The following is a 25707-nucleotide window of genomic DNA, read 5'->3' on the forward strand; positions in this document are numbered from 1 at the left end:
TTGCTGCCTTTTAGGTATAGGGATCTGTACAGGTAGTAAAAGATAATGAAAAGTTAGAACAGTCTTCTCTGAGTGAAACCTATACTGTTCCTTGTAGACCCTCCCCCTGCCATTCTTACAGGCTTTTATTTTCTCTCCTGGAATCTTTCAGTTAGCTCCATGACATGTGCTTCATTTTTAAAGTTCACTGCACCATGAGGAGCAGGGAACTCTGCTCCTGGGCTCTTGAGGGAATCAGTCCTGACTCAGTGCAGTGAGTACACAGGCGCATGGCAGCTGGGCAAAGTTTTATATTCAGATTTTGTCAGATGAAATCCTTTTTCACACAGAAGGGCATGTCAGCATCTGCATTCCTGTGCTACAGAATGTAGTTGACAGAAAGGAGTTTTAGGGGCAATTTTTTCTAGATATCCTCTTCCCCCTCTTCATGCCAAAGCAGTGTTCTCTACAGTCAGAAATTCTGAGGATTTCTGCTGCACTCACAGTGAACGGCTGTGAGACCTGAGAGGCAAAGGGATTCCCTTTAGCTCAGAGCAGCCTGAGGTGAGTGGGCTGGGCTTGTTCCCAATGACCATGATCTTGCAGCTTTTGGAGATGGAGGATAATCACATTTCTCTTACCCTGAAAAGAAGCCAGACACTGCTAAGAGAGGAGGAATGCACTGCCAATCCCTCAACGCCCAGCCCTTCTCAAGGTACCTGAACAAGGTCTCAGCACCACACCTCTTGCCAAGGACACCTAACATTCATTTCTACAGCCCAATAGCATGTCTTTGCATTTAGCATCTCCTCTAATATGTATGCCTTCCAGATATTACAAACATACTATGGGAAAGATTTATCTCTTCAGGGCAGCTCACAGCTCAAAAGACCAAGAGGGCAGCGACTTTTTTGTTTAGGTGGGAGAAGAAGCTAGGGGTAGGTTCAGAGGAAGGGGTCTTCACTGAATGGAAGAACATGGAGTTTTCTGATGAATTAACCCTCTGATCTCCCTTCCTCTCATTCCTTGATCATATCCCCACTGACAGAAAGTTTTATTTCTGGGAGCTGTTTCCTTGTCTCAAGTCTTATTCCTGTTTCGGCTCACAGCCTCAACCCAATCTCTGTGCAGTAATCTTTGCCCTTCAGCAACCTCCTGTATGCAGGGGACTGGCTAGTTGCCTGTGCATGTTTACAGGTGGAAAAGGACCTGTAAAAATGCCTGGATGGGTGCAGCAAAGATGATGCTGTTGCTTTTGATAGGAAGAGGAGAGTCTGCAGGCAGCTTTGGGGCAGCTCACAAACCTACTGATCATCAGTACCACAGTTCAGGAGTCTCAGCCATGAGCTCATACTTGGCAGCTCCTTTTCCGTTTCTCCCTGCTATCCGTCTCCATCCAGAAGAGTAGGACACTGGCAAGAGGACAGAACATTCCTAATTGGACTTTAAACATTAAAAACTTGCCTGCGAAATGCCACTGGGTGCTGTGGAGCTGTGAGCAGGCTGCCCAAGGAAGCAGCCTCCTGCCAGCAGCAGGACCCTGCCCTGCCAGGGGGGCTCCTTCCACCCACAGCTTCTCCCCGCAGCGCCCTGGGCAGCTCCCCGGGCAGGCTGAGTGCTGAGCCTGGCAGGCGGCAGAGGCCCTGCCCCAGCACACAGCCCCTGGGGCACAGGAGGGACCCTGCTCTGCACCACAGCCCTGGCCTCCACTGCCTGCACCCCCAGCTTCTCCTGCCTCCAGGAACTGTGGCTGCATTGCCCTCCAGCCAGAGACTTACCAGGTGCAGGGCTGGGAAGTCTTGTCCAGCAAGGAGCTCCGTGCATCCTGCCACTGCTGCCTGCCTTTAAGCACTGTGTCTCTGCAGGCAGTGCCCCCAGCCCTGCTGCGCTGTGCACAGGAGCTGCTCCTGGGCAGAGCTGTCTCTCTGCAGCGCTGCCCGCTTGCCACGAGCTCCCCTTGGGCCCAGGAGCCCGGCCCAGCTCAGCAGCAGAGGCCCAGCCCAAGGCCTCCCTTGCTCTGCCCCCCACCAGGCTCTCTGCACATGGCCCTGGGGCTCCAATGCTCACGGCTCCTTGAAGACAGCAGGGTCTCTCCTGGGGAACACACTTGAAAGCAGACAAAGCAAACACTGACTGGCCCTCTCTAAACACTGTGCTGACTGATTCCTGCAGCAGGAATTGCCTTACCAAGATTTGCAGGGTTATGGGACGTGCCAAAGTTCCTCTCTGTTGTTCAACTTATTCATCAGTGAAGTGGATGATGTAACAGAGTGCACCCTCAGCAACTTTTCTGATGACACAAAGCTGGGAGGAGTGGCTGATACCCCAGAGGGCTGTGCTGCCATTCAGAGGGACCCTGACAGGCTGGAGAGACAGGTTGAGAGAAACTCCATGAAGTTCAACAAGGGCAAGTGCAGGGTCCTGTCTCCTTCCTAGGAAGGAATAACCCCCAGCACCAGTACAGGCTGGGAATGACCTGATGGAGAGCAGCTCTGCAGAGAAGGACCTGGGAGTCCTGGGGGACCGCAGGTTGAGCATGAGCCAGCAGTGTGCCCTTGTGGCCAAGAAGACCAACGGGATCCTGGGGTGCATTCCGAAGAGTGTTGCCAGCAGGTCAATGGAGGTGATCCTCCCCCTCGACTCAGCCTGTACTAGTGCTTGGGGTTATTCCTCACTAGGAAGGAGACACCACCTTTTCTTTGCGATGTCAAATGCATGAGAATCTTTACAGGGTCAGAAAAGTGGCCATTTAGTTGCAGAATAAATAATAGGGCTGAATTCTCCTGAAGTGCTACTTGTTGCTTGACAGAGCGGCACATTGCGACAGTCATGGTGACAGCCTGGCAGCCTTGTGCCTGGGTATGACTGTAAGATCAGTCCAACAGGATGAAGGCTTTGTTCCTCATCCATTGTGCCAAGAGAGGGGTTTTGCCTCTTGGCAGAAGCTATCGCTGCCACATGTCACCTGGGCAACCTCTGTGATTGGCATCCGCACTTGGGGACAGAGATACACAAAGCCCCAGTTCCACTGGCATTCATTCCAAGCTAAGCAACCCAAGGCCTTCACCAGAGCTGGTCACTGGGGAAGGCACTTCCAGGACTGCTTGCAACAGGTTGCAGTAATTCTGCTATAGCTTATGTCAATTGTGAGTGCCTGGAGGGTTTTGGACTCTTCTAGAGGTGAATTTGGAGTACGGGAATGCTCTATACAAACACAAAAGAGGTTTGATCTATTAGCTTGTGCTCAGTGACTTCTGTCCTAGAGGTTATTGAATCAAAGCCTAGAATATCTGGAGTGCATCCTTGTCCTACAGCCACTCACACACTGGCTGGTAATGACTTGGTTACTGAAAATACATTCGGGCGGGGGACTTCAACTTCCCAGATGTCAGCTCGAAATACAATGCAGCAGAGAGGAAACAGTCTAGGAGGTCTTTGGAGCGGGTGGAAGATAACTTCTTGACACAGCTGTTGAGTGAGACAAGCAGGGAAGGTGCCCTGCTGGACATTTTGCTTCCAAACAGAGAAGGTCTTGAGGGGAATGTGAAAGTTGAAGGGCAAATCTTGGGCATAGCGATCATGAATTAATAGAGTTTTTGATTTTTGGAGAGGTAAGAAGAGGGGTTAGAAGAATTGCCATCCTGGAATTCCAAAGGGCTGACTTTGGCCTGTTAAGGAGCCGGCTTGGCAGAGTCCCTCGGGAGGCAGTCCAGAAGGGCAAAGGAGTCCAGGAAGGCTGGACTCATTTCAGGAACGAAATCCTAAAGGCACAGGAAAAGGTCATCCCTGTGTGCTGAAAGATGAGCCAGCAGAAAAGGTCAGCGTGGCTGAACAGAGCTTTGGCTAGAGCTGAGGAAGAAAAAGAGAGTTTATGATCTTTGGAACAAGGAGCAAGATGCTCAGTAGGACTAACTATAAAGATGTTGTGAGGCTGTGCAGGCAGAAAATTAGAAGGGTCAAAGCCCAACTGGAACTCAGTCTGGCTACTGCCATAAAGGAGAATGAAAAATGTTTTTATAAATGCCTTAGGAACAAAAGGAGGACTAAGGAGAATAATATCCATATCCATCCATAACCAGCTCAAGGGTATTGAAGGAGCTGGCAGAAGTACTTACCAAGACATTTTCTGTAATTTATCAGCAGGCCTGGCTGTCAGGGGAGGTCCCAGTCAACTCTCGGCTAGCAAATGTGATACCCATCTACAGGAATGGCCAGAAGGAGTACAAAGGGAACTACAGGCCTGTCAGTCTTATATTGGTGACAAGGAAGGTTATGGTGCAGATTATCTTGAGTGCCATCATACGACATATACAGGATAACCAGGTGATCAGGCCCAGTCAGCATGGCATGAAAAGCAGGTCTTGCTTAACAAACCTGTTCTCCTATGGAAAGGTGATGCACTTAGTGAATGAAGGAGAGGCTGTGGATGTTTTCTACCTAAGGTTTAGTAAAGGTTTTGACTCTGTTTCCCAGAGTTAAATCCAATTGGCAGCAGGTCACAAGTGGAGTCCCCCGGGACTCAGTACTGGGGCCAGCAACAGGACAAGAGGAAATGGCCTCAAGTTGCACCAGGAGAGATTTAGGTTGAATATTGGGAAAAATGTTTTCCCTGAAAGGGTTGTGATGCACTGGAACAAGCTGCCCAGGGATGTGGTGGAGTGGTCATCCCTGGAGGTGTTCACAAGACGTGTAGATGTGGTGCTTAGGGACACGGTTTAGTGGTAGATGTGGTACTGTTAGGTAAATGGTTGAACTTGATGATTTGAGAGATCTTTTCCAATCTACATTATTCTATGGCTCTATGGTTCTATGAGTCTAACATAAGTCACAATCATTGGAAGGCAGCCACTGCAGTCTGGGAATTCAAGACTATGGCCTGGACAAGTCTGTAGGTTCTGCAAGGGATTCCTCTAGGCTGGCACCACACATCCTGGAAGACTTTCCAGTGGATTCCTGGAGTTCACTACACTTGAAATTGCCACTGAAACCCGAAGATATTAATGTTTGTCCATGTGTGATAAACTCAGGCTGAAAGACTCAAGAATAGGCGACTTTGAGTGGCTGTGGCAGAACCCAGCTGCTTGTCCCAGTCTGGGAATATGTTACATTCCAACTAGGGAAATTAAAAGGGATTAATGTAAACAGACCCATCAGGTCAATCCGCACAGTAAGGGAAAGTAATAGTTATTGTGTGGTGCATTCGGGCATCAGGAGACTCAAGCAGATGTAATCCAGTTCATCCGTGAGCTAAGACAAACACCGTGAGCAGAGCAAAGGACATGGAGTGGTGCCCTCCCGTGAAGGAGGATGCAGAGTGCATCTGTAAAAGGTGTCTTGCTTGTGCCACAACCAACACAGGTTTAGCTGAAGTGAAAGCCCCAGCACAGGACCAATGGAGTGAAGGTCCCTGGGCACAACTGCAGAAAGACTTTGCAAGACCTCTGCCAGTGACAGCTCGAAACACCAAATGCATCTTAGTGGTAGTAGGTCCTTTTGGCACATGGGCAGTTGTCCTCCCTGAAATTGTCCTGCACATCAGAAAGCCCCCTGGGCAGCAATGATGTCACTGCAGAGGGGAGGGCAAGGGGCTGGCAGAGCCCCATCGAGGGGCTGGCTGGGGGTCCCCTCTGCTACAGCCACCTGCCGGCGCGAGGCAGGCAGGAGGGCAGGCAGGGCTTGTGGCCGCCTTGCTCAGGACGAGCCCTGGGTGAGCTGGGTGAGTAATCTGAGCCTTAGCTCCAGCAGAAGCTCTTCTCTTTGCTCTTGACTTTTCTTGATAACATCAATTCCAGGTGAGCTCTGCCCTTGCTAAAACCGTATCTCCATCTCCGCCATAATTTCCTGTTTTGGAGCCTGTCCTTGCTGTCACCCCCTACCAGCTCATTCATGGCCCCTCTCAGAGCCCTGTTCCTGCATCGTCCCAGCCCCACTGCCCCACATATGGTCCCATAGCCGTGCCACCACGGCACCGCACATGGCAGTGCACATTCAGGGCTGGGAGGAGCTCCCCCCATTAAAATCCCAATGGAACCCTCAGGGTCCCTTCCTGCTATGGCCTTCCTTTGCAGCCTCCTCCAGCCCATGGCCCCTGCCCTGACCCAGCCACGTCCCATGGGGGCCTCTGCAGACAGCCCTGCTCCAGGTCTGCAGGGCTCTAGGCCAGGACAGAGGCCAATAGAGCTGGCTGTTCCCCTAACACAGACCTCGAGCACAGGTCTTCCACCTTCCTGACCTCTGCCCACCTCCCTGCCCTCTGCCCAGCCCAGTGGCAGTGGCTCCAGGGCAGTGCCCACTGCAGGCTGCTGCAGGGCTCTGGGTACTGCCACCACAGCCCCAGCCCCTCTGAAGGGAACACCAGCTCCTGGGGCATAGAGGGTTCAGCCCCACAGATGGAAACATCCATGGCAGAAGCATACAGAGATCAGCGTACCCTGCTGTGGTGTCTCCTGCTCTTCTCTGCAGCAGATCCTCAGAGGCCTGCAGCCCCTCCGTGCAATCCCTGTGGGTCCTCAGGCAGATCCTGCAGCCCACGGGCCAGGGCAGCCTGCCCCGAGCTGCTGCAGCCAGAAAGGGGTTTGCTGGTCCCATTATGTCTCTGCTCTGCTGAGAGTGGGATCCAGAAAAAGAATTTGCTTTAGGTTCATTTATTTTGTTTAAATACACAGACAGGCTGGCTCCTTGTTTATGCAGAGCCTCAGGGTCACACAAGATATGTTGGTACTTAAGTGCAAGGGGATGAAGAATGGCATTTCTTTGTGGAAAACAGTATCACAAGGGGAAAATGAAAAAAAAAAGACATCTAGAAGTAAAACCAGGCTTAGCCTGTCATGACGTAAACCACAATTCATGTGTAGAAGAAGCAAAAGAAGCAGTCTATAGCTGCTGAAGGGTCCAATTAATTTCCTGAGCAAATCCTGATAAACATCCATGACATCATTTTCCTAATGGCACACTTGAGCTCCTGGTTTCTCATGCTGTAGATGAGGGGGTTCACTGCTGGGGGAATCACCGCATATAGAACAGCCATTATCATGTCCAGGGATGTAGAGGAGATAGTGGGAGGCTTCAGGCAGGCAGATACACCAGTGCTAACCAGCAGGGAGACCACGACCAGGTGAAGGAGGCACGTGGAAAAGGCTTTGTGGCGTCCCTGCTCAGAGGTGATCCTCAGCACATCCCTGAAGATCTGCACATAGGACAGCACAATGAATACAAAACACCCTAAAACCAGAATGCCACTGAATGTGAGAAGCCCAGTTTCCCTGAGGTAGGAGTCTGAGCAGGAGGTTTTTAGGATCTGGGTGATTTCACAGAAGAACTGGTCCATGGTATTGCCTTGGCAGAGGGGCAGGGAAAATGTATTGGTAGCGTGCAGCAGAGCATGGAGAACCCCACTGCCCCAGGCAGCTGCTGCCATCTGGGCACAAGCTCTGCTGCTGAGGAGGGTCTCGTAGTGCAGGGGCTTGCAGATGGCAACGTAGCGGTCATAGGACATGACAGTGAGAAGAAACAAATCTGCTGACATGAGAAAAGGAAAAAGAAAAACCTGTGCAACACATCCTGCATAGGAAATGGTCCTGGTGTCCCAGAGGGAATTGGCCATGGCTTTGGGGACAGTGGTGGAGATGCAGCCTAGGTCAAGGAGGGCGAGGTTGAGGAGGAAGAAGTACATGGGGGTGTGGAGGCGGTGGTCGCAGGCTACAGTGGTGAGGATGAGGCCGTTGCCCAGGAGGGCAGCCAGGTAGATGCCCAGGAAGAGCATTAAGTGCAGGAGCTGCAACTCCTGTGTGTCTGCAAATGGCAGGAGGAGGAACTCGGTGATGGAGCTGCTGTTGGACATCTGATCTTCCTGGACAAAGGGGACTACCCAAGGAAGAAAAGACTGTGATAATTAAGAGAGACATCTCTGAGAAAAACCTACTCCACTTCTCACTGAAATCCCACACAGTGACTTTCCCCTTTCTGAGACCTTTCTGCTGCTCTGTTGCTTGAGCTTTGGATGGTGCTGGAAGAAGGTGCCACTGGGAGCAGGGGACACTGCTGTGCTCTGTGGAGGAGTCACGCCGGTCCTACAGGTCTAAACATAAAGAAATCAGGAGTGATCTCTGATTAAATCTACCTCTGATGTATGTGGACTTCCCAGCATTACCACTCTCAACACTCTTGATTGCCAAATGGCATTTGTGGTTTAATTTCTTCCAACTGCACGTGTGAAACTCTTCTAAGTTTTTTGAGGGTAGAAAACCCTGGCATTTTTCCTACATTCCAGGTGAGATTTTGTGAATGTCCTTAGTGCAGTGAGGATAGGCAGTCTGTCCATCTACCCTGGTCTCAGCCAAACTCCTCTAGGGCTCAGTCGAGTTGCCCATATAGAACTGCTCAATGATTGTGGCCTTAAGAATGTCTGGGAAAATGATTCATTTTTTTCCTTCCCTCCAGACTGCATTGCCTCAAGCCCCAGAGTTTAGACGGGGTTTGGGAACCTTTCTCCTAAGGACAGATCTGTGTGGTGGGACCAAGAGGGTCAGAGCTTGAGCTACAGCTGAAAGCCAGATCTGCAGGGAGCCATAAACCAAAAACAACAATAGGTGTAGGAGCAGTGAGAAACAGCAGAGGGCTTCTGCCAGGGGAGGCAAGGCCAGGGAGGGACTGACAAGAACTCAGGAGACTGCTCTGCTGGAGGTTCTGCTGCTGAGGTTATGAGTCACGTCCTTGTAGTGGGTTTATGTGGCAAGGTTTTGGTAGCAGGGAGCCATAGGGGTGGTTTCTGTGAGAAAGATCTAGAAGCTGCCCCATGTTTGGGAAGGGCCCCATTGTTTTCCAGATCTGAGCCAATAAGCGATGTTGTTTGCACCTCTGTGAAAGCATATTTAAGACAGGGAAAAAAAACGCTGTGCCAGACAGCAGCCGGGAGAGTCAAGGGAGTGAGAAAACAGCCTTGCAGATGCCAAGGTCAGTGTAGAGGGAGGGGGAGAGGTGCTCCAGGCGCCGGAGCAGAAGTCCCCTGCGGCCTGTGGTGAGGACCATGGTGAAGCAGGATGTCCCCCTGCAGCCCATGGAGTACCACGGTGGAGCAGGGTTCCACGCTGCAGCCCGTGGAGGAGACCACGGTGGAGCAGGTGGCCCTGCACCAATGGAGGCTGCTGCCTGTGGAAGACCCCTGCCGGAGCAGATTCCGGGCCGGACCTGTAACGCATGGAGAGGAGCCCACGCAGGAGCAGGTGATCTGGCAGGAGCTGCTGCCCGTGGGGGAGACAGGTTGAAGCAGTTTTCTCCTGAGGGTTGGACCCCGTGGTACGGACCCATATCCGGAGCAGTTCTGGAAGAGCTGCTGCCTGTGGGAAGCCCACGCCGGATCAGTTCATCAAGGACTGCATCCCGTGGGTGGGACCCCACAGCACAGGGGACGAGAGTGACCGAGAAGGAGCGGCAGAGAAGAAATGCTGTAGACTGACCATAACCCCCATTCCCCCGTTCCCCTGCACCGCTCGGGGGGAGGAGGTGGAAGAGGGTGGATGGGGGGGAAGGTGCTTTTGTTTTTTTCTTTTTTCCTTTGTTTTCTCACTTCTCTCACTTGTTAGTAATAGGCAATAAATCTTACTATCTCCTTATGCCGAGTCTGTTTTGCCCGTTACAATAATTATTGCATGATTTTCTCATCCTTATCTCAATCCTTGAGCCCTTTTCACATATTTTCTCCCCATTCCTCTTTGAGGAGGGGGAGTGAGAGAGCGGCTGTGGTGGAGCTCGGCTGCCCACTCGAGCGGAACCACGACACTGAGCCGAAAAGAAAACTGAAAGCAGAGGCTAAGGAAAGATGAGAGTGAAGTTCCCTTTGAAATTCCCTTGGTGTGCTGTGGATCTGTGAGCAGGCTGCCCCAGGCAGCAGCCTCCTGCCAGCAGCAGGACCCTGCCCTGCCGGAAGGGCTCCTTCCACCCTCAGCTTCTCCCCGCAGCGCCCTGGGCAGCTCCCCGGGCAGGCTGAGTGTTGAGCCTGGCAGGCAGCAGAGGCCCTGGCCCAGCACAGAGCCCCTGGGGCACAGCAGGGACCCTGCTCTGCACCACAGCCCTGGACACCCCTGCCTGCACCCCCAGCTTCTCCTGCCTCCACGAACTGTGGCTGCATTGCCCTCCAGCCAGAGACTTACCGGGTGCACGGCTGCGAAGTCTTATCCCGCAGGGAGTTCCATGTGTTCTTCCACTTCTCCCTGTCTTTAAGCACTTTGTCTCTGCAGGCAGTGCCCCCAGGCCTGCCGCACTGTGCAGAGGAGCTGCTCCTGGGCAGAGCTGTCTCTCTGCAGCGCTGCCCGCTTGCCACGAGCTCCCCTTGGGCCCAGGAGCCCAGCCCAGCTCAGCAGCAGAGGCCCAGCCCAAGGCCTCCCTTGCTCTGCCCCCCACCAGGCGCCCTGCACATTGCCCTGGGGCTGCAGGGGAACCTGCTGGCAAACAGCCTGAAGGAATCCCTCAGCTTCTCTCCCTCACCTGGCACACACACTTCTTAACAGTAGGCTCATTTCTCCTTTTCAGGAAGGAATCCATTTCTTTGTACATCTGTGTGCAGTACGGTCAGGGGTTGTAGTCTTGCCTTCAGCATGTCACAGGTCTCCTGAAATGAGAGAGTTTAGATCCTAAATCAGGATGGGTTCCTCCTCCATTGTGGACACAGACAAAAATGGTCTCCTGCAGGCAGATCTGGCAGCCCAGCTGCAAGGGGCAAGCTGCCCCTCCACCTCAGCCTCTTCTGTGGTCTCTACCTTCTCTGCAGGCACAACGCCGTGGGCCATGGGGAGGCTGTGGCAGCCTACAGGAGAGCAAGGCATCCATCCTAGACCATTCTCCCCACTCCCCTTTTTGTCTGCAGCGCTGCCCTACTCCTCTCTCTCATCATGACATGTTGAGGGTACGTCTGCCCTTCCCTCGTGTACCACCTCTGCCTCCTGCATGGCAGACTGGGGGATGGTGCTGAGGCCCTGGCATGTACCCCAATTCACTCTGTAAAACCCATCTTTCTTTCAGAAGTGAGTTCTATGCAGTGAAAAGTTCAGGCACACCGAGGGGCTGTTCCATCCCAGGTGCCTTTGCTCCCATCTTTTGAAAAATCCAAGCCCCAGGACAAGCCTCAAACCCAAACATCTTGGAATGGTTCCCAACAGCAAAAGCATGTTGGTATAAGGGGACCGTAGTGGTATCTCCAGGGCTCCACTTCCTTTATTCCATGGCCTTTGCCGCCATTTGGAGATGTCCCTGATCTGTTCCTGATCCCAAAAAGAACTGGGCAGAAGGAAAGTGACAGTTTCTCAGGACAAGAAGGGAAATCTCTCATGTCTCTCCTGAGCTGTGCCATCTCCATGCTGCTGACCTCACAGGCCTTGAAATGACACAGGCTGATGTCACAGGGGGTGCACTGCATCACCAGGATATCGTCACTGGAGCAGTGGCAGTGCTGGCACTTCCCTGCAAGGCCTGGTCCCTGCTGGGCACTGCTTGGGTGCTCCCTACCGCTGTCCTTCTGGTCAGTTCACCCATGAGCTAAGACAAACACTGTGAGCAGAGTGAAGGACACTTCGAGCAGAGGAGGTGGGCAACCGGCATGACTGAGCAAGGACCTGCTGCTTAAACTGAGGGAAAAGAGGGAAATGCACAGAAGTAGAAGCAGGGTTGTATAGCCTAGGAGGAATACAGGGGTGTCATCTGGAGGTGTAGAGACAGCTGATGTGGTTGCTGAGCCGCTCTCCATCATAATTTGAAAAATCATGGCTGTTGGGTGAAGCCCGCAGTGACTGGAAAAAGGGAAACATGACTCCCATTTTTAAGAAAGGGAGAACATAAGAGCTGGGGAACTACAAGCTGGTGAGCCTCGTCGCTGTGCCTGGGAACATCAAGGAGCAGTCCCTTCTGGAACACATCTGAAGGCATGCATGAGATAAAGAGGTGATCTGAGACAGCCAGCATGGTTTCACCAAAGGCAGATTTTGCCTAGCCAATCTGGTGGCCTTCTATGATGGAGTGATGGCATCAGTGGATGTGGCGTTAAGGGGTGTAGCTGATTAACCGTTATGGGCCCGGTCAGATTCAGGGTACTGAACCAGTCGGACATTCAGCAAAAACACATTAACCGTCTGGGGTTCCAGTCAGACATTCACCATCAACGCATTAACGGTCTGGGGGTCCATTCGGACATTCACCAAAAATGCATTAACCGCCTGGGGGTCTGGTTAGATTCAGAACACTGAACTATCACGGATAACCACCCTCACCCTCGTTGCACTTAATGAGAGTTATCACAATGCAATCAAGTATGGTTTATTACAGCAACAGATAATCAGGTTCTTTTGGATTGCCGGCAATAGTGACTGTCTGCAAAAGCAAGCTAGTATGCATAAAATACACAGGTGTTATAGGTGTTACAGATGTTACAGGTGTTATAGGTGTTGTAGGTGTTATAGATGTTACAGGTGTTATAGATGTTACAGATGTTACAGGTGTTTACAGGTGTCACAGGTGTGCAGCCTAGAAATAAAAACATTAAAAGGATCAAAGACTCTATAGATATTTATAAGCAAGTATTCAGATCTCACCCAAAGGTGTCCCAATGGGGGGGGAAGAGAGGCTCAGCCCGTCGACTGATCCCAGGAGTCAGGAGGTCCTAAGGATGTTGTATTTCCTCGGGATGGTATCTCCCCTGATGGTGGTATCTTCCCTAACATCCCCTCTCTCTTGGGCCAATTTATATTATTTTCTATCTTTTAGGTGGAGCTTGAGTGGCTCTAGTCAAGCATATCTTAGTTATGATTGGTGTAAAGTTTTCCCATCTCCGTTTAAAGTAATAGGCTCTGAGAAATTCAGAGCACATGCTCAGTGAGGGGTGGTCGCACCTTGGAGGCGGGTAGCTTTTGGGATGGAGGTGTGTTTTGGTATTATAATGATATTATAATGAGCAAAAAGTACACTAGGGTACAGCATTTGTCAAAACATGACAGGTCTTTGGCTTAGGGTGGCAAAAAGTGCAGCTTTGTGCACAAGAACAATCGAGGTCCCACCTGATTACAGAGCCTAGCCGTGGTGTCTCCACTCCACTCTACGCTCCGTGCTGTTCCTTAGAGCTAGCACACCAAGTTTCCCCAGCGCGATAGCATCAAAGGTTGGGAGCCTAGGGAACGCTCAGATAATGCAGTTATGCCCTACCCTGAAAGCCTCTTCAATGCTGTACCTTTTCCTTAAAAATGTGAATGTTGGTTTTATTTTCCTAGTTACTTCAGGCATTTACACCACAGTGGAGAAAGGAAGGGCTACGAATATCATCTACCTGGACTCGAGCAAAGCATTAGATATGGTCCCTCACCACATTTATCTCTCTAAATTGGAGAGGAATGGATTTGAAGGATGGACTGTTAGGTGGATCAATAATTGGTTGGCTGGTCGCAGCCAAACAGTTGTAGTCAATGGTTCTATGTTTGGGTGGAGGCTGCTCACAAGTGGTGTCCCTCAAGGGTCGGTCTTGGAGCTGGTGCTCTTCAACATCTTTATCAATGACACAGATGATGGAATCCAGTGAATCCTCAGCAAGTTTGCAGATGACACCAAGCTGAGCTGTGCAGTTGATACAATAGAGAGAACGGATGCCATCCAGAGGGACCTGGACAGGCTGGAGAAGTGGGCCCATAAGAACCTAATGAGGCTCAACAAGGCCAAGTGCAAGGTGTTGCACTTGGGCTGGGGCAATCCCAGGTATTTATATAGAATGGGCAAAGGAGAACTTGAGAACAGCCCTGTAGAGAAGGACTTGAGGGTCCTGCTGGACGAGAAGCTGCACATGAGCCAGCAGTGTGTGCTTGTTGCCTGGAAGGCCAACTGTGTCCTGGACTGCATTAAAAATGGCCAGCAAGGAGAGGGAGGTGATTGTCCCCCTCTACTCTGCTCTTGTGAGACCCCACCTGGAACACTGCGTACAGGCCTGAGGCCCCCAGCACAAGAAGGATGTGGAGTTCTTGGAACGGATCCAGAGGAGGGCCTCGCAGATGATCAGAGGGCTGGAGCACCTCTCCTGTGCAGAAAGGTTGAGGGAACTGGGCTTGTTTAGCTTGGAGAAGAGAAGGCTCTGCCAAGACCTCATTGTGGCCTTCCAGTACGCGAAGGGAGTGTATAAACAGGAGGGGGAAATGCCTGTTCATATGTGTTGGTAGTGATAGGACAAGGGGGAATGGTTTTAAAGTAAGAGAGGGGAGGTTTAGACTAGAAATTAGGAGACCTTTTTTCACTCAGAGGGTGGTGAGGCACTGGAACATGTTGCCCGGAGAGGTTGTGAATGCTCCATCCCTGGAGGCATTGAAGGCCACCTGGATGCAGCTCTAGGCATTCTGCTCTAGTAGTTGGCAACCCTGCCCGGAGCAGGGGGATTGAAAGTAGATGATCTTTAAGGTCCTTTTCAACCCAGGACATTCCATGATTCTATAATGTTTTTCCTCCCAGAGTCACATCCCAAAGAGGCGCCAGCTCCCAGGGAAACCTGGCCCTGGATTGTCCCCCATAGCAAGGAGGTATGCCTAGAGAAGGCCTAGGGATAAGGGCATCCCTAGCGTCAGGACCCAGGAGTCCTGGCTGCCACATTGTCCCCTGAGCTCAGAGGGACACTCAGGCAGGAGTCTCAAAACAGAAGCCACCAGCCTTGTCCAGCCTCCCTCCAAAGCCCAGGACTTGCAGCTTTGGGCAGCTGACAGCCCATGTGACAGATCTTGGGAAGGGACTCCTGACACCCTTACCTTTGTGGGAGAGGTGTAGGAACACTGGGAACAGGGAAGTAAGGACAGAGGCGATGGTCACGCTCCAGCAGCCCTCCATCTCACTTACTGCTGGCCCTCAGCTCAGGAAAAGGGATGCCCGCCCTGGCTCCTCAACCACAGCTCCTCTGCAAGGTGCCCCTGCTCCTCCGCCCGTCATCGAGGGTTGCCCAGTGCAAGCTTGCTGCCTGCTGACCCTACTCCTAGCCACAGAAGGACAGCGGTAGGGAGCACCCAAGCAGTGCCCAGCAGGGACCAGGCCTTGCAGGGAAGTGCCAGTACTGCCACTGCTCCAGTGACGATATCCTGGTGATGCAGTGCACCCCCTGTGACATCAGCCTGTGTCATTTCAAGGCCTGTGAGGTCAGCAGCATGGAGATGGCACAGCTCAGGAGAGACATGAGAGATTTCCCTTCTTGTCCTGAGAAACTGTCACTTTCCTTCTGCCCAGTTCTTTTTGGGATCAGGAACAGATCAGGGACATCTCCAAATGGCGGCAAAGGCCATGGAATAAAGGAAGTGGAGCCCTGGAGATACCACTACGGTCCCCTTATACCAACATGCTTTTGCTGTTGGGAACCATTCCAAGATGTTTGGGTTTGAGGCTTGTCCTGGGGCTTGGATTTTTCAAAAGATGGGAGCAAAGGCACCTGGGATGGAACAGCCCCTCGGTGTGCCTGAACTTTTCACTGCATAGAACTCACTTCTGAAAGAAAGATGGGTTTTACAGAGTGAATTGGGGTACATGCCAGGGCCTCAGCACCATCCCCCAGTCTGCCATGCAGGAGGCAGAGGTGGTACACGAGGGAAGGGCAGACGTACCCTCAACATGTCATGATGAGAGAGAGGAGTAGGGCAGCGCTGCAGACAAAAAGGGGAGTGGGGAGAATGGTCTAGGATGGATGCCATGCTCTCCTGTAGGCTGCCACAGCCTCCCCATGGCCCACGGCTTTGGGCCTTCAGAGGAGGTGGAGACCACAGAAGAGGCTGAGGTGGAGTGGCAGCCTGCCCCTTGCAGCTGGGCTGCCAGATCTGCCTGCAGCAAACCACTTGTGCCTTGGTGTCCACAGTGGAGGAGGAACCCATCCTGATTTAGGATCTAAGCTCTCTCATTTCAGGAGACCTGTGACATGCTGAAGGCAGGACTACAGCCCCTGACTGTACTGCACACTGATGTACCTGATGAAACCTCATCTCTTTCCATGTGCTGAAAAGCAGCTGGACTACAACATGCATTTTTCAAGAGGAGTGTCAAGACACAATTTTTCATGTTTGCAAGTCCCAGATCCTGGTGAACATCAGCTAGGTTGGCCCATCTGGCACCTGTGCACAGAAGCTGTCTCCAAGAACCCATAGAAAACAGTTGGAAGGTTTGCACAGAGCACTGTCACTGTCCTGTGACACTCAGTGATTAAAGGCCCCCAGTATGACATGGGGTCATTGCACTCAACTTACTCCAATGGCTTCTATAAGACTTTCCCCAATTCTTCAGCCTGACTGCAGAGATTTACCTCCTGCCATGCTGTCACCCTGACTAACTGACATTTTGACCCTCATCCAAGTGCTCCGCCAACCTGCTGCCCATTCCATAGAGGAGTGGCTCCTTCAAATGGAGGACAATATCCTGTTGTTCATCCCCCCATCCATATGTCCCTATCCAGCACAGCACCCCAAGCTGAGGGCCATGTCCCCTGACACCTCAGCAGCTCTTCTATCAATGTCCCAGCCCTGTGACAACAGATTGGGATCCAGCTCCTCCTGCCTGTGCCCCAGGGTGAGGGCATTGGGGCACATCTGGGTTATGTGTCCTGCTTGTAAAGAGGGCCAAGAAACAGGATAAAGAAAGTTGATACCAAGCCTATAAGGAGAAATTAGCATGCTTCCAAAAAGAGTGTGTGGCAGGGGAGGGAAGAAACCCCAAGGATTACTTCAGGCCATTTCCCATCAGGTTCCCCTGCAGCCCCAGGGCCATGTGCCAGGGCAGGGCCTCTGCCGCCTGCCAGGCTCAGCACTCAGCTTTGCAGTGGTGGCCTCCGTGGTGGTTTTGCCAGGGAGGACATCTGCCCATGTGCCAAAAGGACCTACTACCACCAAGATGCATTTGGTGTTTCGAGCTGTCACTGGCAGACGTCTTGCAAAGTCTTGCTGCAGTTGTGCCCAGGGACCTTCACTCCATTGGTCCTGGGCTGGGGCTCTCACTTCAGATGAACCTGTGTTGGTTGTGTTCATATTAATGCCTTCTAATTTCCCTAGTTGGAAGGGGACATATTCCCAGACTGGAGCAAGATGTTGGGATCTGTCACAGCCACTCGAAGTCACCTGCTCTAGAGTCAGTCTGAGTTTGTCACACATGACCCAGCATGAGTTTCTCAGGGTCCCAACAGTCATTTTAAGTGTGGGTGTTGTGGTTTGACCCATCTGGCAGCTAAGCTCCACAGAACCATTCGCTCACTCACCCCCCTCTGTCTCTGGGATGGGGGAGAGAAGCAGAAAGAAATGAAAGCATGTGGGTTGAGATAAAGACAGTTTATTAGGACAGAAAATGGACCTATTCTAACAGATCCAAACCCTTCTTGTGCTGGGAGCTGCAGTCCTGGAAACAGCACACCATGTTGGGCCTCACCCAGGCAGAGCAGAGTGGGGATCATCACTTCCCTTGACCTGCTGGCCACTCATCTGTTGATGCAGCCCAGGATGCAGTTGGCCTTCTGGGCTGCAAGAGCTCACTGCTAGCTCATGCTGGGCCTTGCATACACCCGAACCCCCAAGTCCCTCTCTGCAGGCCTGCTCTCAGTGAGTTCTTCTCCTAGTCTGTACTCACATCGAGGATTTCCCTGGCCCAGTGTGATGTGCCTCATATCTATGCACTGCCTGCCTCTACCGAATAGAGGTGGGACAGACCTTGGCACTCTGAGAAGCTGTCACTTGCTCATAAGCACCAGGTCTGTCAGAGATGCCCTCAGGGGTGCCCGTTAAGTACCAGCTGTGAATGACCAGAGCTGTCCTGTGGGTCCTTTGCTGCCTGTGTCAGCTCCATGCTCCAGTGGTACTGGGCACTGCTGGCATCTCGGGTAGCACTGCAGGCCTGGAATTGGCTATTAAATAGAGCAGCTGCCCTGAATTTCATTAGGCAATGTAGGGATGTCCATGAGACAAGTGCCGTTACAGTCCCTGGAGATGGAGGGAAAACCAGATAGAGAAGAGGGAGAGAGAGACTCAGCTCTCTGTGTGGCACAGTTCTCCATTGGGTCAGGTGGATGCCTCTACAGGCTGCCTTGAGCCTACCAAGGAGGGACAGGTTTAGTTGTCCAAAATGGGTGCATTTGCTGTCATTTTAGCTGGCCAAAGGCACTCCCCACCAGCCTCCAAGGGGATGCCCCCAGGTGCTGCCCTGTCCCTCATGGTACCTCCATGAGAGCTCGCAGATGCCTGCACGTACCTCTGCCCCCTGACATGTCACCAGGTGTTTGCAACCCTCTGATTTCCTCCATCTCCATTAATGATCCTGGAGATGAGACAAGGAGCTCATCTGCAGCTGCCCATGTTATGCACACTTAAACTGAGTGCAGAGGAATCCCAGCTCCCATGGGTTTGTGCCAGGCATGGGAGGGATCTGAGTCCCATTCCAGCTGCCCCAGGACAAAAACCCAACATGAGATGTTGGGTTAACTGACTCTGCTGAATCCCTTCCTGAAGCAGGGGGTTAAAGGAATTACTTTTATGACCATGTCTGGGTGTCCCACCATCAACTGGGAAGAGAAGAAAAGACTGCTACAGACAATTGTTTTTGTGCTAAGAGAAAAGAGCCTACTGTCAGGAAGTGTGTCTGCCCAGGTGAGGGCTGGAGCCCCAGGGATTCCTTCAGGCTGTTTCCCAGCAGGTTCCCCTGCAGCCCCAGGGCCATGTGCAGGGAGCCTGGTGGGGGGCAGAGCAAGGGAGGCCTTGGGCTGGGCCTCTGCTGCTGAGCTGGGCCGGGCTCCTGGGCCCAAGGGGAGCTCGTGGCAAGCGGGCAGTGCTGCAGAGGGACAGCTCTGCCCAGGTGCAGCTCCTGTGCACAGTGCAGCAGGGCTGGGGGCACTGCCTGTGGCTGGCACTGGGAGGGGAGAGAAGGGAGATAGAGGTTACGGGCTGCGTGAATTGAAGGGATACTGAAAGCTCGATGGGAAATGAATGCTTGCAGCACATTACAGGGTAAGTCTGTGGCAGAAGGAAATGTCAGATAGGACAGGCCCTGAGTGCTCTCTTTTCATAGGCTGGCAGCAGGCTCTGCAGCCAGGTTGCTGAAAGGGGTGTCCAGGGCTGTGGTGCAGAGCAGGGTCCCTGCTGTGCCCCAGGGGCTCTGTGCCAGGCCAGGGCCTCTGCCGCCTGCCAGGCTCAGCACTCAGCCTGCCCGGGGAGCTGCCCAGGGCGCTGCGGGGAGAAGCTGTGGGTGGAAGGAGCCCCCCCGGCAGGGCAGGGTCCTGCTGCTGGCAGTGGGCTGGTGCCTGGGGCAGCCTGCTCACAGCTCCACATCAAATCAAGGGAATTTCAAAGGGAACTTCACTCTCATCTTTCTTTAGCCTCTGCTTTCAGTTTTCTCTTTTTGGCTCAGTAGAAATAGCAAAATATAATGTTAATTTCTAGAAAAGCCTGACAGTCCTAAGGCATCCTAAGGAGTTTGCAATGACCCCCAGCAAGTCCCTTTCCTGCCCCTCAGCCCATAGAAAGCTCCAGCACCTGTGCAGTGTCAGCAGGGTGTGTGTGAGCTGGTATCTAGGATGTGCCCCCAGCGAGCTGCCCCTGGGCAGAGCCCTGCTGCCAGGAGGTGTCTGCAGGGCAGAGCTGAGCACCCAGCGGGTGGGATGGGTGCTGTGAGATGCAGGCAGGAGGTGTGGGGACAGAGACCCAGCTGCAGGCAGGGACAGCTGCAGTCAGCACAGCCATGGGTAGCGAGTGAGAGGGAGATGCTCCCAGTGTCTCCATGGCAGAAGGGATTTGGGCATCTCCCTGCCATCCTTGCACTGGAGACACCTTCCCTGGAGCAACCCCCTCCTTTCATTTCTCTCGCACCTTACACCTCCAGCCATAGTGTCATCAGGACTTCTGCTGGGCTGCAGGCTGCAATGCACAAGGGCACAGCTCTGTCCTAGCAGCTCTGTGTTATCTAGCAGCCCCATGGAGAAGACACATCAGTCCTAAGGCCATACAAATGCTGCTGCATGGCTGAATGCGGGCAGCTGCTGTGATCCCTCCGTGTCCGTGGTGAAGAGCAGAGAGCTGAGACCCTCCTCAGGTACAATGAGATGGATGAGGGGTTAAGAGATCTGCCCTTTGAACCTGGATTCCTCTGCTCTCAGCAGCATCCAGGTTCTTTTCAGGGGAACACCTGAGTATGACCATCCTCCAGAGGTGCCTGTACAGAGCAGCTGAGACCAGGACTGCTGGATATACCAGCTGCCCCCACTCTGCCTTGGGGGACTGTCTCTTTGCCTCACAGGACCCAAGATGTCCACAGGTGGGCAGTACAATTGACAAGTGTAAAGAAACAAACCAAAACATGCAAAAACCCTTGCTCTGCATTTGGATGTATTTCGAAAAAGAGTTCTGATAAACTCCTAGTTTTGCGAAGCACACTTCATCTGAGATCACGCCGTGTTCCATTTGTATACTGCTCTAGGGCAGGAACATCTCCTGCAGAGTCCCTTGACTCCTGAAGCATCGGTTTGATATCAAACAGAGAACCAGTTTTCCTGAAAGTGAAGAGGCAATTTTTTTTTTCAGGTTACTATAAGAAACAGAGTAGGTTTTCCTTACAGAGGTCTACCCTAGAATTTAAACCCTTCTTCCTTCTTGGACAGGCCTCCTTATTCAGAGGCAGCAGATCCCTATTCCCAGGAGGATCAGATGTCCAACAGCAGCTCCATCACCGAGTTCCTCCTGCTGGCATTTGCAGAGACACGGGAGCTGCAGCTCCTGCACTTCACGCTCTTCCTGGGCATCTACCTGGCTGCCCTCCTGGGCAACGGCCTCATCCTCACTGCCATAGCCTGCGACCACCACCTCCACACACCTATGTACTTCTTCCTCATCAACCTCGCCCTCCTTGACCTGGGCTGCATCTCCACCACTGTCCCCAAAGCCATGGCCAATTCCCTCTGGGACACCAGGGCCATTTCTTACTCAGGATGTGCTGCACAGGTCTTTCTGTTTGTCTTTTTGATCTCAGCGGAGTATTTTCTTCTCACTGTCATGGCCTACGACCGCTACATTGCCATCTGCAAGCCCCTGCACTACGGGATCCTCCTGGGCAGCAGATCTTGTGCCCAGATGGCAGTAGCTGCCTGGGGCAGTGGGGTTCTCCATGCTCTGCTACTCACTGCCAATACATTTTCCCTGCCCCTTTGCCAAGGCAATGCTGTGGACCAGTTCTTCTGTGAAGTCCCCCAGATCCTCAATCTCTCCTGCTCAGACTCCTACCTCAGGGAAGTTGGGCTTCTCACATTTAGTGGTTTTGTATTTTGGGGTTGTTTTGCTTTCATTCTTTTTTCCTACATGCAGATCTTCAGGGCTGTGCTGAGGATGCCCTCTGAGAAGGGACAGCACAAAGCCTTTTCTACATGCCTCCCTCACCTGGTTGTGGTCTCTGTTTTTATAAGCACTGCTGCATTTGCCGGCTTCAAGTCCCCTTCCATCTCCTCACCATCTCTGGATCTAGTGATTACAATTTTGTACTCAGTGATGCCCCCAGCAGTGAACCCCCTCATTTACAGCATGAGGAACCAGGAGCTAAAGAACGCCCTTTTGAATGTGTTATTACAGATATTTTTCAGTAATCATAAAGTTCTCATCTCTCTCCCAAAGTGACTCTCAATATATCCCATTCTAGCCTTGTGTTTCCTTGTTTTATGTTAACATACTTCTTTTTTTTTTCTTTTTTTTCTTTTTTTTTTTCTTTTTTGTAATTATTATGTTTTGTATTGTTTGTGCTTCTGCTGTTCTTAGACCTGGGGTACATCTTCACCACTCTCACCAAAGGCATGACCTATTCCCTGTGGGACACCAGAGCCATCTCCTATGCAGGATGTGCTGCACAGGTTTTTCTGTTTGTTTTCTAGGTACCAGCAGAATATTCTATTCTTACCATAATGTCCTGCCCCTCTGCCAAGGCAATGCTGTGGACCAGTTTTTCTGTGAAATCACCCAAATCCTCAAGCTCTCCTGCTCACACTCCTACCTCAGGGAAGCTGAGCTTCTCATAGTTTGTTCCTTTTTGGCCTTTGGATGTTTTGTTTTCATTATTCCGTGGTTGTTTTCTGGTTCTCTGATTTCATTGTTTTCTGGTTTGGGGGTGTTTTGTATTCATCATGTTGTCTTATGTGCAGATCTTTAGGGTTGTGCTGAAGATTCCCTCTGAGCGGGGATGGAACAAATCTTTTCCACGTGCCTCACTCACTTGGCTGTAGTCTCCCTGTTTATGAGCACTGGAACTTTTGCATACCTGAAGCCCCCCTTCATCTTCTCCCCATCACTGTATCTGGTGGTGGCCGTTCTATACTCACTCAGTGGTGCCCCCAGCAGTGAACTCCCTCATCTACAGTACGAGGAACCGGGAGCTCAAGGGTGCTGTTAGGAAAAAGATTTCATGGATGTTTCTGAAAATTGATAAGCTTGCCCTTTTTCTCTACAAATGATTTCCTGAGTATTTGTTTCATTATCGTTATATATTCTTACTTTTATCTTCAGTGTCATTTCCTTTCATTAGTTCCTGAATAAAAATTGTATTTCTCTAGTGTACAGGGAGGAATAAGACTGCTCTGTTTATTATGTTACTTTGTCTGTCTGTATGTCAGTATTTTCTCTCTCTTACCATCTATTTAATAAAACATGATCTCCCCTATGAATTGCCTGAATCTGTTTCTCTTTTTTCAAAGCTGGTGCCAATAACGTGGCCAAGTGGTATTGTGGTTTCACAACAATGGGCAGCTCAACTCCACAATGCCACACTTTCACCCCCCATCCTCAAAGGCACAGATGGAGAAAACGGAATGGAAAAGGGCTCCAGGGCTGATTTAAGGGATAGAATGATAGAATCATAGAATATTCCGAGTTGGAAGGGACCCATAAAGATCATCAAGTCCAACTCCTGGCACCACACAGGTCTGCCCGAAAGTTTAGACCATGTGATTAAGTGCACAGTCCAATCGCTTTTTAAATTCAGACAGGCTTGGTGCAGTGACTACATCCCTGGGGAGCCTGTTCCAGTGTGCAACCACCCTCTCACTGAAGAACCTCTTCCTGACGTCCAGTCTAAACTTCCCCTGCCCCACCATTCCCACGTGTCCTATCACTGCTGTTTACAGAGAATAGGTCACCTGCCTCTCCATTCCCCTTCGCGAGAAAGTTGTAGACCGCGATGAGGTCCCCCCTCAGCCTCCTCTTCTCCAGGCTGAACAGGCCCAGTAACCTCAGCTGTTTCTCATATGTCTTCCCCTCTAGGCCCTTCACCATCTTTGTCGCCCTCCTCTGGACACTCTCCAACAGTTTAATGTCCTTCTTGTACTGTGGTGCCCAGAACTGCACACAGTACTCGAGGGGAGGACGGAGCAGTGCAGAGTAGAGCAGGACAATCACCTCCCATAACTGTGCTTGATGCATCCCAGGGTACGGTTGACCTTCCCGGCTGCCAGGGCACACTGCTGGCTCATATTCAACTTGCTGTCAACCACAACCCCCAGATCCCTCTCTGCGGGGATGTTCTCTAGCGTCTCATCGCCCAGTCTGTATGTATAGCCAGGGTTGCCCCATCCCAGGTGCAGGACCCGGCACTTGTCTTTGTTAAACTTCATGTGGTTGGTGATCGCCCAGCTCTCCAATCAGTCCAGATCTCTCTGCAAGGCCTTTCCACCCTCATCTGAGTCCACAACTCCCCCAAGTTTGGTGTCATCAGAAAATTTGCTCAGAACACTTTCTAGTCCTAAATCATTTATAAAGACAATGAAGAGGACTGGCCCTAAAATGGAGCCTTGAGGGACCCCACTAGTGACCATCCACCAGCCAGATGTGGCCCCATTTATCACAACTCTTTGGGCCTTGCCCATCACCCATCGTATGATGTTTTTGTTAAGTTGTATGCTGGGCATTTTGTCCAGTAGGATCCTATGGGAAACTGGGTCAAAAGCCTTGCTGAAGTCCAAAAAAATCACATCAGCTTGTTTCCCTTGGTCAACGAGATGGGTGATCTTATCATAAAAGGAAATCAAATTTGTTAGGCAGGACCTACCCCTCATGAACCTATGTTGGCTGGGACCAATGACTGCATTGTCCCCCAGGTGCACCTCAATGACTTCAAAAATCATCTTCTCCATAAGTTTCCAGGGACTGATATGCTGAATAGGCAGATCACTCACCAATTGCAGTCACAGGCAAAGCATACTTAATGCAGGGAGATTAAGATAATTTATTGAGTGTTACTAGCAGACTAGAACAGTGAGAAACTAAAAGCAAAAGACCATCCACCGTCTTCTTCCTCCTCCCCCTGATTAGCTCAGGATAACGGGCAATGGGAGCTGCGGTCAGTCCATGACACTTCATCTCCGCTGCTCCTTCATGAACACTCTCTGCCCATGCTCCAGTGTGGGGTCCCTCCCATGGGATTCTGTACTTCCCAAACTGATCCTGCATGGGCTTTTCACAGTCAGAAGCTCTTCAAGAACTGCTCCAATATGGTCCATACCACAGCATCTATCTGTCAGGAGCAAACTGCTCCAGCACGGTCCCCCATGGGTGGCAGCTGCCCCCTGACCCCCACTCCTGTGTGGGCTCCTCTCTAAAGGCTGCAGCTCCTACAGGGCCTCTCCATGGGCCGCAGACTCCTCCAGGCCACATCCACCTACTCCGCCGAGGGCTCCTCCACGGGCTGCAGCATGGAGATCTGTTCCATGTGGGACCCTTGGGCTGCAGGGGGACAGCCTGCTCCACCAGGGGCCTCTCCATAGTCTTCAGGGGAACTTCTCTTCTGGTGCCTAGATCCCCTCCTGCCCTCCTTCTGCGCTGACCAGGGTGTGTGCAGGGCTGTTTCTTTCTACATTTTCTCACTCCTCTCTCCCAGCTGCTGTTTCAGAGCAGTATTTCTCCTTTCTTAAATATCCTCTTACAGAGTTGCAACTAGTATTGCCCATTCACTCAGCTTTGGTCAGTGATGGGTCACTTTTGGAGCCATGTGGAACGGGCTCTTACCTGGCAGGGGGCAGCTTCTGCACCCTTCTAACAGAGGCCAACACTACAGCACCACTGCTACCAAACCATTGCCACGTAAACCCAATACAAGCAGCTGTACCCCAGAAGGCCTGTGTCCTGGTTTCAGTTAGAACAGAATTAATTTTCTTCCTAGTAGCTGGTGGAATGCTGTGTTTTGGCTTAGGATGAGAAGAGTGCTGATAACACCCCGATGTTTTAATTGTTGCAGAGCAGTGCTTATACCAAGCCAAGGACACCTCAGACTTTTGCTCTGTCCTGCCAACAGGCAGGCTGGGGGTGCAGTAAGAGCTGGGAGGGGACAGACCCAGGACAGGTGACCCGAACTAGCCAAAGGGGTATTCCATACCATCTGACGTCATGCTAAACAATATATATGGGTGGCTAGCCGGGGGAGGGGGGCCGGACTGCTCGGGGTTAAGCTGGGCATCGGTCAGCGGGTGGTGAGCAATTGCATTGTGCATCACTTGTTTGTACATATTATTATTAGTAGTACTATTATCATCATTGTATTATTATTATTATTATTATTTTCCTGTCTTATTAAACTGTCTTTATCTCAACTCACGGGCTTCACTTTCCATTTCTCTCCCCCGTCCCAGAGAGGGAGGGGGGAGGGTGAGCGAACGGCTGCGTGGTGTTTAGCTGCCAGCCGGGTTAAACCACGACAGCCTGCTGCTCCAGAGAAAAAAAGGCTCGTCATCATACTCCGAGATGT

The 25707-nt window shown here is 51.7% G+C and overlaps 2 protein-coding genes across 2 annotated transcripts in view; one reads left to right on the forward strand and one right to left on the reverse strand.

The window, feature by feature from the left end:
• Positions 1–6874: 6874 nt before the first annotated feature.
• On the reverse strand, positions 6875–7819 carry LOC309890909 (olfactory receptor 14C36-like; the record flags this gene model as incomplete). Its single annotated transcript, XM_082785300.1, has 1 exon — positions 6875–7819. One exon carries the CDS (start codon positions 7817–7819, stop codon positions 6875–6877), a length of 945 nt encoding a protein of 314 aa, XP_082641426.1.
• A 12820-nt stretch (positions 7820–20639) lies between these two features.
• The window catches only part of LOC309890910 (olfactory receptor 14A16-like), a gene marked incomplete at both ends in the record, with an annotated part of 30186 nt that continues 25118 nt past the window's right edge, over positions 20640–25707 (forward strand). The window contains one exon of the mRNA XM_082785301.1: positions 20640–20809. Coding sequence (XP_082641427.1) covers positions 20640–20809 — 170 coding nt within the window. The remainder of the gene's footprint in view (positions 20810–25707) is intronic.

The sequence above is a fragment of the Aythya marila genome (assembly GCF_965140915.1).
Source record: "Aythya marila genome assembly, contig: HAP1_HAP1_SCAFFOLD_153, whole genome shotgun sequence".
Taxonomy (NCBI): Eukaryota; Metazoa; Chordata; class Aves; order Anseriformes; family Anatidae; genus Aythya; species Aythya marila.